General features: G+C 34.4%; 1 protein-coding gene across 2 annotated transcripts in view; it reads right to left on the reverse strand.

Moving 5' to 3' along the window:
• Window positions 1-6,922: 6,922 nt before the first annotated feature.
• The window catches only part of DCK (deoxycytidine kinase), a 35,910-nt gene continuing 24,225 nt past the window's right edge, over window positions 6,923-18,607 (reverse strand). Inside the window, exons 3-8 of one of the 2 annotated variants that reach the window (XR_015250417.1) lie at window positions 15,839-16,032; window positions 14,282-14,429; window positions 12,756-12,871; window positions 11,750-11,840; window positions 9,355-9,477; window positions 6,923-9,227 (exon numbers count right to left, since the gene is read on the reverse strand). Coding sequence is in view for 1 of the 2 variants with exons in the window: in XM_025921950.2 (XP_025777735.1) it covers window positions 9,451-9,477; window positions 11,750-11,840; window positions 12,756-12,871; window positions 14,282-14,429; window positions 15,839-16,032 (576 nt within the window). In the remaining variant the exon portion in view is untranslated. Of the gene's footprint in view, window positions 9,478-11,749; window positions 11,841-12,755; window positions 12,872-14,281; window positions 14,430-15,838; window positions 16,033-18,607 lie in introns of both variants that reach the window. The other variant, XM_025921950.2, reaches the window with a different exon arrangement.

Here is an 18,607-nt window from a genome sequence, read left to right on the forward strand (position 1 = left end):
AAGCATGTTTCCACAACTAATCAGGCTCACAAACCAAAGTTTTATTGTATATATGTATATGTGTGTATAGAGGCATATAGAGATACATACTATCTATAGTAATTGATGGATATGGATCTATCTGTATATCTATCTGTCTATCCATCTATGGAGAGAGAAAGGGGATCACACTGTAACTATTCCACTTAAAAATATATAGTGGATAGGGGAGCCTGGGTGGCTCAGTTGGTTGAGCGTGGAACTCTTGATTTTGCCTGAGGTCATGATCTCACAATTCATGAGTTTGAGCCTTGTGTCAGGCTCTACACTGACAGCATGGAGCCTGCTTGGGATTCTCTCTCTTTGCCTCTCCCCTGTTTGCGTGTTCTCTCTCAAAATAAACATATATATACACACACACAAACATATATATCCATATGTATATACATACATATACAATTTTATATACAATGGATATCCTACCATAGTTCCACCTTATTCATTCTTCTGTAGTAACTCCACAACTTACCAATTTTCCAGATGCTTTCAGCCACCAAGACACTGAATGAAAAGAAATAATAGTACTAATAGTAATAGCTAACATTTATTGAGAATTGTTCTAAATGCTTCACATATACTATACATTAAAATTGCACAACTTTACAGATACATACTATTACTTATGTCCTTCTTATAGGAAATTAAAATATATTACCTGTCCAAGGTTATAATGACTTTCCCAAAATTAGTAAGTTTTAAGGGCCAGGAATTGAAGTAGCAATTTGCCTTAGGAGCCTGTGTTCTTCACCAATACTGACTCTGTGATGTTAAAAATATTAAAAATAAATTCTTACTTAACAATGACTGACTGTTGGTATGTATCAGATGTAAAGATAATAGAACACAGTGTTTTGGTGTTTTAAAAACTATACCAAAACCTTCTATACTTAGTAGTGCCTTCAAAGTAATCATACCAAGAGGTTATATACTCAGTTTAGAATCTGCCATTAGTCAAAACATTTGAATTAGTTAAAAACATACAAATTTGCTTTACATATATTTCATAGACTGAAAAAGGAAAGAGATCTAAGTGTCTTACTATTACCTTCTTTTATGGCTCAAAGAGGCTTTTTCCCAGTTTTACCAGCCTTTTAATTCACTAAACTGTCACTAAATGATTTATGGTCATGAAAAAAAAAAAAAAAAAAAAAAACTATATAGACACAGAAAAGATCCTGAATCACATTTTTGAAATCTATGACTCAGACTCTAAACTCAGATCCAAGAGTGTTTTGAATAATGGCAGAATCTTTGAAATAAATAGTCTCTCAAGGTAACTATTCTGAAGAGGACAATACTCTGTTGCCTGTTTAAGGTCAAATCTGTTAGAAGCTGGTTACCATACTCAACAGATTTATTTCATTCACTAATTCAGCAACCAGTTCATGTCAGCCATTAGCAAAATAATAACTTACGCCCATAGTGGCTATTCTGTTCTTGAGCCAGATTTGCTAACTAGTATTCTAAGCACTGTATAACATAACAAGATAGCATTGCTGTACCAAGTGGAGCATTAATTGTTTTATAACATTAGCCAATTTCCTAATTTACTCTTTTAACATAAAGTGATTCCATTCTAGCTGACCGTAACAGCAAGGACAAAATGGCAGTTTTAGGAGATGCTTTACCTTTGAATGAAACTTATTAGTTTTGAACAAGGGATGACAGTAAAAACAGTGCATACGTACATATATATATTCAACACCGCCAAAGCACCCTCACTACCAACATTTTGAAGTGATGCCAATTAACATTTAAAGATGTTATGTCTCAGAAGATGGGTCAAAGACCAGGTTTCGACTACTTCTGTTACCCAATCACTTTCTTGATAGTTTTGTTAAGAAAATCTTTTTTCTTGAAAAAATAATCATCTTATCTAAGCTTCGTGTAGTTCCACAGAATAGTAAAAATAAATGTAAGCTTCTTTGTATACACAATTGCTAAATAAATGGTAAACAATTTTGCAGGTCAGCCCTTAATATGATGTCTAATTAGTAAATATTAGAATATTAAATTCCCTGTCAACCTGTTAAGCATAATTATCTAACCATAAAAAACAACTGGTATTCCTCAATCGAATACTTGGAGAAGCAGCTGGAAGCTGTATAGCGGACTTTCTTAGAGTAAAATATTTCTAAAAGCATTGCCTTTTGATTGCCTATATTTAATCTAGCAGCTCATTTTCTTTCCCCGACCCCCCTGTATTTGAACATGTAAAATCTCACTCAATGAAGCATTTATTAATCAATTAATGCTTTTCTCTGGCAATAGAAAAGACCTCTCATAAGCTCCTATCTTATTCCAACCACTCACCATAAAAATAATTTTGCTTGGATTACAGCCAGAGCAGAGGTAATAATCGAGTATATAATGACCTCATGTGGCAAATGACGATAACTACTGATTTAACTATGAAATAATTATGGGCTTAAACTACTTTTGCTATAGAATTTTCAATTTTCAAATTGTTATTTGAAATGGGCATTAAACACTGCCTAGAATTAAGGAAGAAAAGAAAAATGACCTTACATACAAAGAGCAGAAGTTTAAAAAAAAAAAAAAAAAAAAAAGGAGAGGTAAAAATAGAGTCACTATTGACTAAAATAAAATGAACCTACATGGTAGAGTCAAAATATTTGGGTCTTTGTTTCAGCTTTAATTTTTGTGGGATCTTGAGAAATCCCTTAGCCTTTCACATCTGTGAAATAGTGGTAAATTCTGTCTACTACAAACTTGTAAGGCTAAAAGATGGTTATATGAAAGGATTTGATAATATCTTGTATTCATATGGTGCTTTTATCTTACTTATGGTACTTACTATTCTACATATAAAAGATTTTTAAGCTCATCTGAAAACTAAGCCAAAAACGAAAGTACTGTTACCTAGTTTTACTTCTAATTGTCACCTCTTATTCTAGTGCAGTGGACATTGATTGGTGTAGTACTTATCATATTCTATGCACAGAACTAATATTAAATAAATTCAAGGAATAGCCATATTGCTAATAACTTCCTTGAGAATGGTCTTAATTCTTAAAAATAAAAAATGCTTCAATATTTATCAATTTAAAATTTGCCAAAGCAGAATTTGGTGTTATTTTGTGAAATCTGAACCAAATCCACATCCTCTTTGATGGAATATGTTCTGAGAACATCAATGTCACATTAAGAATTTATAACTCAATAAACATACAATTATAGAGCTGCAGTCACAATAATCTAAAAAATGGTGGGAGAAAGGGAGTAGGTAAAACTTATTCAAATTCAAATTACATACCTATCCTTCACTTATGTCTTCATTCCTGAAAGCACCTAAGTAAAAAGCTTTAAATGAAAACTTTTCCCATTAATTTTAATAGGACCCATTATATTATATACCAAGATACCAAAAAAGCATCGATGAAAAATAACAAGTTTATAAGCAATAAGTAAATGGACTGTACATAAAATATATTGTAAAAACGGTTTATTATACATGCCAGGTGGAAAATTTGATAGTGGGGGGTGGTTAGTAGAGAAGAATAAAGGAATCATTCTTTGGAATCTAAATTATACTTTCTGTACCATTTCCCTCCACCAATTTTCCACACTTTTGGGGACTAATTTAATGGTTATCTTGCATTCAAACTGCACTTAAAATTAAGTTATAACAACAACAACAAAAACACCCTTCAGGGAACTTCAAAACACATGGAAATACCATCTGAACATAACAGAGTCTTACAAGATGCAACCTCTTCATTCTTCTCCTTTGACATGCTTATGCAGAGCAAAATAACCTGACACATAATTCACATGTATTCAAAGTGATAATCTCTGTATAGAAAGTGTTAAGTAAATTAGTATGTTTTTGTCTGAGACAGGGATGTTTAAATATTGATTTTTATGGCATACTTGTTTAGTGTGTTTTGGAGTATGAGTTTGAGTAGGGCAAGTCTTCGCACCCAAAGAGAAAAAAGAGTGATTCTCTATAACATGACATAACTTTCCAAGAGATATTATGGCAAAAAGTTATTAACTGAACAGTTCTTGTGTGGCGGGGTGGGGGGCGGGGGGGAGTGGAGACTGTATTTGGCATTACTAATCTCAGTACTTTTTATAATTAATGACAATATTCCAAGGAACTACACAGAATAAGGAAGAACTTAATATTATCAACCTTGCCTTCATTTCTCAATATTAAACTATCTAACTGAAGATGAGAAAAAATTTCATTGTAGAAATAAATACTTGAAAGAAAAAAAACCTTATTAGGGTTAGCCTTAAGAAGCCTCCAAAGTATTATTAAACCTAAGTAGCTCAGGCCTCTAGGAAACACAAAATTATACAACTTCAAGACTTACTATAAAGCTAATCGAAACAGTATGGTATTGGCAAAAGAACAAACAGATCAATGTATACACAGTCAAGTGATCTTCAACAAAGGAGCAAAGGCAATATGATGAAGCAAAGATTATCTTTTCAACAAATGATGTTGGAACAATTGGACATCCACATACAAAAAAAAAAAGAAAAAAGGAATCTAGACTCTGACCGTACACCCTTCACTAAAATTAACTCAAAATGGATCATAGACCGAAATGTAAAATGCATAGTTCTAAAACTCATAGAAGATAACACAAGAGAAACCCTAAATGACCTTGGGCATGGCAATGACTATTTAGAAGCAATACAAGATATAATCCATAAAAGGGGTGCCTCCTGGCTCAGTGGGTTAAGCATCTGACTCTTAGTTTTGGCTCAAGTCATGATCTCACGGTTCTTGAGTTCAAGCCCCCCATCAGGCTCTGCGCTGACAGTGTGGAGCCTGCTTGGGATTCTCTCTCCCTCTCTCTGCCCTTCCTCTGCTCACACTGTCACCGTCTCTCTCAAAATAAAAAAGATAAATTTTTTTAAAAAACTTAAAAAGAAAAGAAAAATAATAATCTTTAGGAGAAATAATAAGCTGGACTTCATTAAAATTAAAAATTTCTGCTCTGTGAAAAACAATGTCAAGAGAGTAAGCTAAATCACAGACTGGGAGAAAATATTTGCAAAAGGCACATTTGATAAAGAAGTATTATCAATAGTATACAAAGAACTCTTAAAACTCAATAAGAAAATGAACCCAATTAAAAATGGGCGAAAGACCTTAACAGACATCTCACCAAAGATATACAGATGGCAAATAAACATATGAAAAGATGGTTAACATCATGTCATAATGACATTGCAAATTAAAACAAGATATAACCATATACCTATTAGAATGGCAAAAATCCAAACCACTGACAACACCAAGTACTGACAGGGGTGTGAGACAATAGGAGATCACATTCATTACTGGTAGGACAGCAAAATGATACAACTATTTTGGTGGACAGTTACCAAGTTTCTTAAAAACCTAAACATACTCTTACCATACAATCCAGCAACTGCACTGGTTGGTATTTACCCAAGCGAACTGAAAACCTATGTCCATACAAAAATCTACACACAGGGGCACCTAGGTGGCTTAGTCGTTAAGCCTCTGACTCCGGCTCAGGTCATGATCTCGCGGTTTGTGGGTTTGAGCCCCGCGTTGGGCTCTGAGCTAACAGCTGGAGCCTGGAGGCTGCTTCAGATTCTGTATCTCCTCTCTCTGACCCTTCCTTGCTTGCACTCCGTCTCTCAAAAATAAATACACATTTTAAAAAATCTAGGGGCGCCTGGGTGGCGCAGTCGGTTAAGCGTCCGACTTCAGCCAGGTCACGATCTCGCGGTCCGTGAGTTGGAGCCCCGCGTCAGGCTCTGGGCTGATGGCTCGGAGCCTGGAGCCTGTTTCCGATTCTGTGTCTCCCTCTCTCTCTGCCCCTCCCCCGTTCATGCTCTGTCTCTCTCTGTCCCAAAAATAAATAAAAACGTTGAAAAAAAAAATTTTTAAAAATCTACACACAGATGTCTGTAGCAGCTTTATTCATAACTGCCAAAACTTGGAAGCAACCAAAATGTCTGTCAGCAGGAGAGTGGATAAACTATGGTACATTGAGACAATGGATTATTCAGTGCACCCACCTCCAAAAAAAACCCCCCAAAACAAGCTATATGAAGGCATGGAAAGAAGCCATGGAGGAAACTAAAGGCAAATTGCTAAGTGAAAGAAGCCAATCTGAAAAGGCTACACACTGAATACTTCCAATCATATGACCTTCTCAAAAAGGCAAAACAATGGAGACAAAAAGATTAGTAGTAGCCAGAGGTTGGATGGGGGTGATGAACAGAGCACAGATTTTTGGGGGCAGTAAAACTATTTTTGTATGATACTACAGTGGTGAATATATGTCATTATTCATTTGTCAAAACATACAAATGTACAACACTGAGTAAACCTGAATGTAAACAATGGACTTTGAGTGATAATGTGTCAATGTAAGTTCATTGATTAAAACAAATGTACCACTCTGGTGAGGGATGTTGATAGTGGAAAAGGCTGTACAAATATGGGAGCAATGACTATACGGGAACTCTACTTTATACTTAATTTTCTTGTGAACCTAAAACTGCTCCAACAAATAAAGTCTATTAAAAAGTTAAAAAAAAAAAAAAAAAGGATAAGACTGGTAAAATCCAAAGTCTGTAGTCTAATTTAGCATTTTCTGGAGGTAATAAAATTTGTATCTCTATATAAAAAAATGCTTTGGGATGATTTGTCCCTTAAAATATGACAGACCTATTTTCTAGGGGGCTCAGTATACAGTGCTTAAAGTTTCAGACACAGATGAGAATATCCTGAATGAGGGAATGTCTTGTACAATTAAAATTACCTTCTTAGAAGAGTAAAGTATAAAAGTAGTACATGCACTCTGATGAAACATGAAATGAAACGGGAAATAGGATCCAAGAGATAATACAGACCACTAGGCTCAACACTCTTGTACCCACTCAATGGCACAGCTTTTATTTTGAATCATAACAAATAAATTTTTTAAGCTTTTTTTTTTCAATTCTACAGATATATAAAGTCATTAAGTTAAACATTTCTAGAGGTTACTAAAAATCTCTAAATTATGTCTAAAGCAGAACAATGTAATATATATAAACCTTTGTTACCTTTTTAAATTCATAATATTTTCTTCAAAAGTAGAATTTTTAAAAGATGTAATCATTTCAGTGAGTATAGCTCCATCACAGTTCATGAGAGTATATTTATTTATTATGCTAATATTTAAACAAATTCATTTGTATCAAACACAAACAAAAAATACCCATACAATATCATGAGACAGTTTCAATATTCATGAAGAATATAGGATTTGAAATAAAGTCTCCCTTACAAAGATCAGTGCATCTAGACTGTTTAACCTACAAAATCATCATCTTAGACTGTCAAAAAAACCAAAACAAAACAAAAATGACATTTTAAAAAGGAAAATGATAGTTTCAAAGGCAAAGTGTCTCTTCCACTCATTTCAAAAACAGAACTTTTCTAAAATCTAACTAGAAAGGTTAAAAACCTAGAAAAAACACTGCACCTTAACTGAACAAACTTGAAATAACATTTTATCTCTAGACCTAAAATGAAACCATGCAGATTTTTAAAAATTACAACTATTCTACCTCCTTGTCTTCCTAATGTCTTTCCTAATATATATTTAACAAAAATGATAATGCTTTCAAAATACAGAACATATAAAGCAAGACCATTATTATCAGGAATTTAAAGGAAGAGAAAAAAAATCTAAGTTATAACCCTACAGAGAAGCACAGCAAACTGAAGTAAAGAATGATCATGATGTTCTCAAAGCCGAAATGTTGTGACTTTCATTTAAACTTTAAAAGAGCAGGCTGCTGGGGTACCTGGCTGGATCATTTGGAAGAGCATGCAAGTCTCGATCTTGGGGTCGTGAGTTTGAGATGAATGTTGGGTATAGAGATTACTAGAAAAAAATAAATAAAAACTTAAAAAAAATAAATAAAATAAAACAGTAGGCTACCTAATTAATCCAGACAGTAAAGAAAGCAGGATAGGGCAAGAAGTAAGAGCTGGACAAAAGAGGGGCACCTGGGTGGCTGCTGGTTGAGCATCCTATTCTTGATTTAGGTTAACATTATGATTTCAGGGTTCATGAGATCGAGATCCACATGGGACTCTGGGCTGACAGTATGGAGTCTGCTTGGGATTCTCTTTCTCTCCCTCTGTCTCTGCCCCTTCACTGCTCATCATACCTATACTAGCTTTCTCTCTCTCAAAATAAACACTGGGGGGGAAAAAAACCCCTACCATGTGACAAGCTATTTTCTAAAAAAAAAAAAAAAAAGAGCTGGACAAAAGAGACTACACCGCTAAGAAGATAATCTACCTTGTGTCTCTTTTGACTTCTTACCACATGTAAAGGTAAAGAAAAACTACTTATTCCCAGTACAGGGTCAGTAAAAAATAAAATGGAAAAACATCCCTTGCTAGGTTCCACTAACGTTTTACCTATGAAAATGGGAAGAAATTTAGGGAAAACTATACTTTCACCTCAAATAAGTTAAAGACAGTTATATTTTAAACCAATATTTTAACTATAGGACTAATATCCCATTCTAAAAAGAATGGTCTGAGAAGACAGAAAGTAGGTAGCTACTAAGCTCCATATAAATTGAACCTTTATACTCATTTATCTTTTAATTACAGAAACATTTTAAGTTATCATTTCCTCTTTAATCCTCTAAAATCCCATGCAAAAAGATGAATGAAGCCTCACCCATACCACAGATTTAGAAATAAAAGCAGAAAAAGATTAAATGACTTATAAGCTAGGCTTTGCCTTTACAAAATGGGAACAAAGTCTGACCTGCTCCTTTGTTAATGTGTTAGAGGCCCATTAATAAATATCAATGACGTGATTAAATACTAAGGTGGTGTTATCTTCCACATAAATTAAAAGGAAGGGAACACATGTGATCAAAAGTATTTAAAACTTCATAATCCTTTTTTAGGGATTCTTTAAATTCCACTTTTTACCTTTAAAGGTACACTGATTTACACAGGATACCTTACCATTTACTATGTAACATTAAAGTTCCCAGTTAAGAAACTGGTCACCAGTGAAATAAGAAGCACCAGGAAAAGAAAAAAAAAAAAAAAAAAAGCCAACCTGCTGAAGGAAAGGTAGAAGGAGGCTGGATCCTTTATGATGTAATTTAGCCAGCACTTACTCTGGAAACATCTACCTTCAGACTTTCTGTCGTGAGAGATAATTAAATGTCTTTATTTTTGTAAAGCAAAAAAGAAAAGAAACTGCTCGTAAGCTTTTATATAGAATTCATCAAAACAATTATTTTTTTCTTGAAACAAAAATGGTAAAAAACCTGGGTTTTCTAGAGACTTGTATGAATATGGAACGACGAAGATACACAAAGCTGAAGTATCTGGAATCATTTGGCTGCCTGTAGTCTTCAGCAAAATCACAAAGTGCTCAAAAATTCTTTGACCTGAAGGGAGGAAATAAATATTAGTATAATTCCTTGACAAATTTGAAATATCTAACATTCATCCCTATTTTTTTTTTTAATTTTTTTTTTCAACGTTTATTTATTTTTGGGACAGAGAGAGACAGAGCATCAATGGGGGAGGAGCAGAGAGAGAGGGAGACACAGAATCGGAAACAGGCTCCAGGCTGTGAGCCATCAGCCCAGAGCCTGACGTGGGGCTCGAACTCACGGACCTCGAGATCGTGACCTGGCTGAATTCGGATGCTTAACCGACTGCGCCACCCAGGCGCCCCTCATCCCTATTTTATAGTACATAACAGTTGAAGACCCCAACTGTATAAGTAACTCTATCACAAAGATACAGCATCTATTTTCAAAGAAATATTACTAAATACTTCAGTAGTAAAAGATAAATGACTTAAAATGTCATTACAGGAGTTATTTATATCTAAGATTAATATAATTCTTTAACAGCCATAACACAAATTTCATAATCTCCTTATAATAACATAGACCAATGACGTGCAGCTTTAGCACCAAAAACTATTAGTAATCGTGATGGTTTAAACAACTCTGAAAGGTCCAGACATGCAAATTTGTAATTTTTCTGAAGCACAAATTTGAATCATATTTACAATCTGTAATGTTAACATGTACGGAAGGGTCATGTACATTATGAATGTAACCAACTGCCCAACATCACAATGCAACAAGATTCTGTTCTCTACAAATTCTAGATGACACAGTAATTCTTCTGAAGAAACAAAGATTCTGCCTTAAACACTGTGGAAAATATAGAACTGTCGAATCAATATGTTGTAAACCTGAAACTATATATAACATACTATGTCAGTTATGTATTTCAATAAGGAAAAAGAGAAAGGCAACTACTAGCATTATTAATGAAAGTAAAAGTAAACAGTAACATTTAAAGGTGATTCTTAGTCAAAACACAAAAGTGTTAAAGAAGCTGTCCTATAGATCCACTCTGAAGGCAATGGCCGATTTAATTTTCATTTATTTTAATAGTATCATAAATGAATTGTATCCTATATTTTTAACATCATTAATGGTATAAAGAGGTCATTTGAATTTTCCAAATATGCTTTACTTTATATCATGGGAAAAGCAACTATATGCTACAGAGTAGTTAAATAATAAATGTTGACATTTTCAAAATTCTTGAGATATAGCCTTTATGAATGTCAGGTTCCTGTTAAAGTAAATATATATTTTGTGAAGGAGAAAAAAAATCAAATTTCTCTCAAAACTAAACAAAGTAGAGGCGCCTGGGTGGCTCAGTCGGTTAAGCACCCAACTTCGGCTCAGGTCATGATCTCACAGTCCGTGAGTTCAAGCCCTGCATTGGGCTCTATGCTGACAGCTCGGAGCCTGAAGCCTGCTTCAGATTCTATGTCTCCCTCTCTCTGACCCTTCCCCGTTCATGCTCTATCTCTCTCTGTCTCAAAAATAAATAACATTAAAAAATAAATAAATAAATAAATAAATAAATAAATAAATAAATAAACAAAGCAAAAAACTGGCTTCTTTAGACCTTGGATCATCACCAAGTTAATTAACATGGATAATGGGATCTTTATTATATGATTCCCATTATTATTCTCTCTCAAGTGTACATCAATAGGTTTTCTCCCACTCCCTTTATCATTACAAGCAACACTCATTAATAGAATATAGTCAACTCCCAAATATGTGGAGGATAGATTAACTATGAATACGACAATGATTCAATGATCAGGCATGCCAATTTATCACTGACAAGGTCCCACATAAAAGTCAAAACTAAAAATTCTTTAATCTCAAGACTTGAGCTAATATAAAAATGGACAAAATCCATATCCTACAACTTCAAGTATCTTCCATACTGAATTTAGTTGAAAAAGATAAATTTTATTTCACAAGTAGTTTGTTATGAAAGTACCTAAAGACTGGTGATACAGAGAAGAGGCGAAGAAAAGGAAACAAAGCAGAGAAGCGGATGAGCAAGAGCTTTTGTTAATGTGATCATCCCTGTCTTAGAGATAAAGGGACCAAAGGATAAAAGAATCTCCTTATTTTAGCCAAGGTCACAAAGCTAGAATTTGACGTTAGGATTAGAGTCTAAAGTCTAAATCCATCTGAAGCTCTTAACTGTCTCTTACTGTAACGTTACATATTCTTTTCTGTTAGAAAGTTGTTTTCTCACAAGTTACAACACTTTTCTAGACAAGACAAAACAAATGTTAGTGTTAGAGTCTTTGTACAAATCTACCTTTTCAACTAGACTGTCGTGTTTGTCTTTAAAGTCTTCATTAATATCCAGTGTTAAGATGGGGATTTCTTGTAGAAAATCAAAGTCGGTTCTGTTTTTTAAAAAAAGAGAGATGAACAAAATAATTAGAAAAAACAATAAATAAAAGAGAAACACTAAAAACTCTTATACCATCTCTGGAAAATCAAAATGTTGTCAGTCATTTTATATTAAAATCATCCTGTCAGTAATTTATCTGGTAGCCCCTTCTTTTTCACCTTGATTTACTACTAAATAATAATATTAATAATATCTAAAAATCTCAGGTATAAAATATATAAAGCTAGGGCTTGTGACATGTAATTCTTCTCAAAAACTAAAATCATACCATAACGTAGGAATGTTTGCATTTTAAAGATGAGAAAACTTCCGATTCTGTGTCTCCCTCTCTCTCTGCCCCTCCCCCATTCATGCTCTGTCTCTCTCTGTCCCAAAAATAAATAAACGTTGAAAAAAATAAAAAATAAAAAATAAAAAAAATAAAAATAAAGATGAGAAAACTAAAGCCCAGGGAGGTCAGTCTGGGGCTCAGAGACTGCCTAAGGTTGCACACTAGTAAGTCTGGATTTGAACCAAGATCTGACTAAGGACAATGAAGTCCATGCTCTTAACAACTGTGCTATACTACTACCTAAGCCTTGATCTAAAAAATAAATTTAAAGTATCTTATCTTAAATTCTCTCTGAAAGACAGTACCTAAATAATACACACAGATATATTCCTACTTTACCACTTCAATTCCATATATTATTCTGTCAATAACACTGGGGGAGATTAACTACAAAAACTTTAAGGAAACAGGATCTCATTACAATAAAAAGAATCAAAATTCACACCTAATTCTGGGAGATCCTAAAATACTAACTTAAAAGAAAAAGGGCTAAAAATGAAAACTTGTACATGTTTTAGATTAAGACTTATTAAAGATCTTTGAAATGGATAGTAAGTGAGAATAAGGAGGTCTTACTTCAGGGTTCTATGCAGGAGCCAGCTCTCATGCTTATCGTGAAGCTTCTCTAAATACTCAAGAGGAATGCCTTGTTCTTCATTTCTTCCCCGTAAATACATTCTATTCAAGCATTTCTAAAAGCAAGCAATAAGAAAGGGGTTGGGGGGCAAAGAACAATTATTCTTGTCTGCTGTCATTAAAGTTTTCTTCTCTAGTGTCTCTTTAGTTATGCTAGCCAGCATCTCCATTTATTCCTTCTAGAAAGTTGAAATACTTCATTTTTCCCCTCCTTGTGCTTTTCAATCATTTGGTGGCTATAAACCAAGTAGTACGATTAGAACAAGTCTATAAACTTATGGGATCCATACTTGAAAAATACTGTATAAAATAAGTTTGGTAAAAAGTTCAATATATAAAATGTGTTCAAAATCTATTATAAATCCTCTTTTCAAGTACTTAGATGATCTTCCAATCAAAAGACAGTATAAATAACACTGATGAAAACAGCTTTGTGTTAGACTTTAAGACATTGACTATATCTTATAGTATTCTTTATGTTCTTCAACATTTGCGCTTGCTGTATTCGTAACTAAAAACAAAAAAAATTATTTTCAAAAATAAAAGTGAATTTCAAAATTACTGCTAAATTCTGGCTTTCTTGAATTTAAAAAGAACAAAATCATCACCTGGAATCAGAAACCTAGTTTCTTTGAAAATTCCGATTCAATACCCACACAGTATCCTTTCAGACTAGAAGTCATGAAATTTATATTCATCAGAGCCTACTTTGTGGCTTAGGGAAGACACAGGAAAAAAAAACAGCAAAACTGAAATGCAAGCACCAAAACCAGAAATGTGTTAATAAACGTAAGCTCTTATTTAGGTTAGCTTTATGAAGGGCATCCACTTAGTCTTCCTGGACTCATGACATAATTTCATATAAAAACAAGAATAGCTATATTACAAACTATCATGAAAGGCACATTTTCAAGTAAGCTCCCTTAAGTGAAAATGGCAATGGTCCTCTAAGTCTCTTCTCACTTGAAGCTGCTACTACCTACCCATTCCAAGCCATGAACTATAAAGGATTTCTTAAAATGGACCTCCATCAACTTTGTTAATTCATTCACAAATATTTACTGAGCTCCCACTATGTACCCAGGCCCTATTCTAGGCATTGGAAATTCAGTAGTAATTAAACACTCAAAGTTTCACACCAAGAAGCCTAAACTCTAGCAGTTACTTGAGCAAAATTTTTAATCTAGCTGTGATAGATAAGAGACCTTCCAAAAGTCAGGAAGGAATAAAGAAGAAAATGGAGAAAGCACAGCGAAAAGGGCCTAAAAGAGCAACTTGCCAATGTGGGCTTCTACTTTGCTGAGGAAAAGAGAATGCCTCTCTCTACAATTATGAATTTCTAATTTGCATGTGGGGAGTAGAGCAGGGAATGGAGCTAAACTAAATTGCCTTCACTGCATACCACTAAAAGGACTTCTACATATTACTTTAAATTGTCAATAGAGTAAACAAATTTTAAGTCTCACCTCTGGTGTGGCTCGAAGATAAATGATTCCATCCAGTTCAAGGCTTTGACCAAACTGGTGATTCATCCAGTCATGCCAGTCTTGATAAATTGTCCACTCTGTTTCATTCATGCAGTCAGATTCATACAAATTAGATGCAAAAACATACCTGAAAGAGAGTCTACATCAACACATAATTCCTTTCCAAAAAACACAAAGAAATAGAAAGGAGATCTACTAACTGGACATGGAACATTCTCCCAAAATCCATGGCAAATAATAACTTAGCAGGAAAAAAAATAGAATATCTCCAACTATAAGAAATATGTTCTTGGACAGCAGTTCTCAAAAATATAGTGTAAGAATGCCTGGTAGTCCCCAAGACCTTTCCAGAAGTTCTGTGAGAGGCCAGATTACTTTATACACTAGACTTCAACCAAAAGAACATAGTATACAGATAGAGAAGGCTTTAATGAGAATCTAGCTGTCTTTTATTAAGTTAGATATTAAAGAGATTTGTAAAAATGTAAAACAATCCTCTTCTATCTAATGTTTTTGTTTTGAAAAATACAATTTTACAAGTATCTTATTTACACTAATACGTAATGGGCTTAGTATTACTAATTTTAAATAAATAAGTGTCCTTTATATTTCTCAACATTAATTTCTAATAACATAAATATCAATAAGACACAAAGCTCTTTTGGCTCTTTAATAATTATTAAGAATAGAAAGGGACCCTGGGGTGCCTGGGTGGTTCAGTCGGTTAAGTGTCCAACTCTTGATTTTGGCTCAGGTTGTGACCTCATGGTTAGTGAATGTGAGCCCAGTGTAGCCTGCTTGAGATTCCCTCTCTCCCTCTCTCTCTGTCCCTCCCCCACTTCTCCCCTCCTGTGTGCTCACGTGTGGGCGCACTCTCCCTCTCTCAAAAATAAATAAACTTGAAAGAAAGAAAGAAAGAAAGAAAGAAAGAAAGAAAGAAAGAAAGAAAGAAAGAAAAAAAAAGAAAGAAAGAGAAGGAGGGAGGGAGGGAGGGAGGGAGGGAGGGAGGGAGGGAGGAAGGAAGGAAGGAAGGAAGGAAGGAAGGAAGAAAGAAAGAAAGAAAGAAAGAAAGAAAGAAAGAAAGAAAGAAAAAGAAAGAAAGAAAGAGAATGGAAAGGGGTCCAGAGACCAAAAGTTTGAGAACCGTTGTTCTTAGCCAACACTCTAGCTTAAAAGAATCTTTGCATAAACAAGGTAACTCTAAGGCTCCCTTAGAGATTTTTGATCTGGCTCAAGATGCAGTCTAGAATATAGATCCAGATTTAATCAGAGTAGATGAGAATTTTAAGAGCATTAGAGGAAAAAAACCTTCTCTGCAAATTTGAATGAAATGGCTATCATATTCCCTAAAGCTTCCATGGAAGCTAGCAATTATTAATACTAGTACTTCCCTAATATCATGATTACCAAATTGCTGAAGGTAATTTTTCTCCTCAACACAGCCTCTCTTATTACTTTGATTACCAGGAAACAGGAAAAAAAAGTCAATTCCAAGCCACGATTCCAAAATGATAAGTGCAAGTTATTTATATATACCTGTCACTATATATAGATCGTTCAAAAAATAATACAGGTTTCTCTGCATCTTTGAGCTTGCCATTGAGACAGGCAAGCTGGGCTCGTATTCGACTGAGGCAGGCATATGACTGGAAGGTAAAAGACCATCGTTCAGGTTTCTCATACATCATTTGAAGAACATTCCCACCACTTTTCTGAGACGGTGTCAGTTCCTATTTTGAATGTGAAAAAAGAAACAAAAACCAAAATTAATGATCAATAGAGCTATTTAAGTTTTTTAAAAAGCTCAAAAAGAGAAGTTAGATAAATAAATGCATCATGATTAGCAAAACCAAGATGATTAAGTCCTCTTCCTCCTACTCTTTCCCATTTTATTTTTCAGTTTGCCTGAGGTCTAGAAGGCTAGCTTAACAATCAGTTCCTTAGAGCTCTTCCACAAGAAGTCACAAACTAATGGCCTATGGAAGAAAATATTTGTTTGGTCCAAATGGGACTTTTAAAAAATTTGAATTAGTTGTCAATATTTAAAACCTAAATATAAGTTCACATAACATATCTGGATTTGTGAATTCTTTTTAAAAATGTGAAAACCACCAACAGCATTTTTTTACAGAACTAGAACAAACAATCCTAAAATTTAAATGGAACCACAAAAGACCCTGAATAGCCAAAGCAATCAGGAGATAGAAAAACAAAGCTGTAAGTATTTGCCTGTGTTGCCTTAGCCCTCTGGCCAATTTAGTAGTCTGTAAATTTTAGCAAGCACCTTTAGCTGAGTGATCAATTAACTAAAACTTTCTTGGTATATCTATAGATCCTGTATTGTTTCCTAGAAAAACCCTGAAGGAAACTCTCTTGTACAACCTCTCTCCCCACTGCCCCAGGCATTGTGATAACATCTGTAGCTGGCACCACTGAATGTGCATGCATGCAATCAAGAAGTATTACAGATCATTGTGCTCCCCTTTTACTGATTAACTGCCCTAAAGTTCCTTTAAAAATCTTTGGGCCAGGTAGAAACCTCAGAATTGGTTTTTGGACAAGGGTCCACGGTCTCCCCAGGTGGTGGGCCGCCTGAATAAAGCTCATATTCCTTTCCAACCAAAACTCGTCTCTTGAGCATTGGCTTTTTGTGCAACAAGTATCTGAACTTGGGTTTTTCAGTAACAGTATCACAATCTCACACTTCAAGGTATACTACAAAGCTGTAGTAATCAAAACAGTATGGTAGTGGCACAAGAACAGATATACACATCAACGGAACAGAACAGAGAGCCCAGAAATGACCCCATGTTTATATGGTCAATTAATCTATGACAAAGGAGGCAAGAATATACAATGGAGAAAAGGCCATCTCTTCAATAAATCATGTTGGGAAAACTGGACAGCTACATGTAAATGAATGAAACTGGACCACTTTCTAACACCATACACAAAAATAAACTCAAAATGGATTAAAGCCCTAAATGTGAGACCAGAAACCATAAAACTACCTAAAAGAGAACACAGGCAGTAATTTCTCTGACATCAGCCACAACAACATTTTCTGAGATACATTTCCAAAGGCAAGGGAAACAAAAGCAAAAATAAACTATTGGGACTACACCAAAACAAAAAGAAAGCAAAGGAAACCATCAATGAAACAAAAAGACAACATATTGAAAGATATTTGTAATGATATTTGAAGATATTTGCAAATGATACATCCATCTGATAAGGGGTTAGTACCCAAAATATATAAAGAACTCATACAACTCAACAACAAAAAAGAATCTGATCAAAAAATAGACAAAGGACCTAAATAGACATTTTTCCAAAGAAGACATACAGATGGCCAAAAGACACATGAGAAGATGCTCAACATCACTAATCATCAGGGAAATATAAATCAAAACCACAAGCAGATATCACCTTACACCTATTGGAATGGCTAAAATAAAGAAACAATTACAAGGACGCCTGGGTGGCTCAGTTGGTTGAGCATCTGACTCTTGATTTCAGCTCAGGATTTTGGCTGAGGTCATGATCCCAGGGTCATGGGATTGGGCCCTCTGTCGGGCTCCACACTGACCATGAAGCCTGCTTAAGATTCTCTCTCTCTGGAGAAAAAAAAAAAAAAAAAAAAGGAAAAAAAAGACAATAACAAGTGGATGAGGATGTGGAGAAAAAGGAATCCTTGTATACTATAGATGGGAACGTAAATTGGTATCACCGCTGTGGAAAACAGCAGGGAGGTTCTTCAAAAACTTAAAAATAGAATTACCATATGACCCAGTAATTCTACTACTGGGCATTTACTAAAAGAAAACAAAAATACTGATTCAAAATGATACATGCATCCTTCTGTTTACTGCAGCATTATTTACAATAGCCAAGGTATGAAAACAACCTAAGTGTCCATGGACAGATGAATGGATAAGGAAAATGTGATGTGTGTATATATACATGTGTGTGTACACACATATAAAAAAATGTATATATATACACACACATACACACACAAATGTATATGTACAATGGAATATTACACAGCTATAAAAAAGGATGAGACTGCCATTTGTGACAACATACATGGACCTAGATGGTATTATGTTAAATGAAATAAATCAGAGAAAGATGATTTATATTTATATGATTTCACTCATATGTGGAATCAGGAAAAAAAAATTAAAAAAAAAAACCAAAAAGCAGAATCAGACCTATAAATGCAGAGAATAAAATGATGGTTGCCAGAGGAAAGGAGGACCAGGGACGGGCAAAATAGGTGAAGAGGAGTGGGAAGTACAG

Source organism: Puma concolor, chromosome B1 (assembly GCF_028749965.1).
Source record: "Puma concolor isolate L17-30 chromosome B1, mPumCon1.1.hap2, whole genome shotgun sequence".
Lineage (NCBI taxonomy): Eukaryota > Metazoa > Chordata > Mammalia > Carnivora > Felidae > Puma > Puma concolor.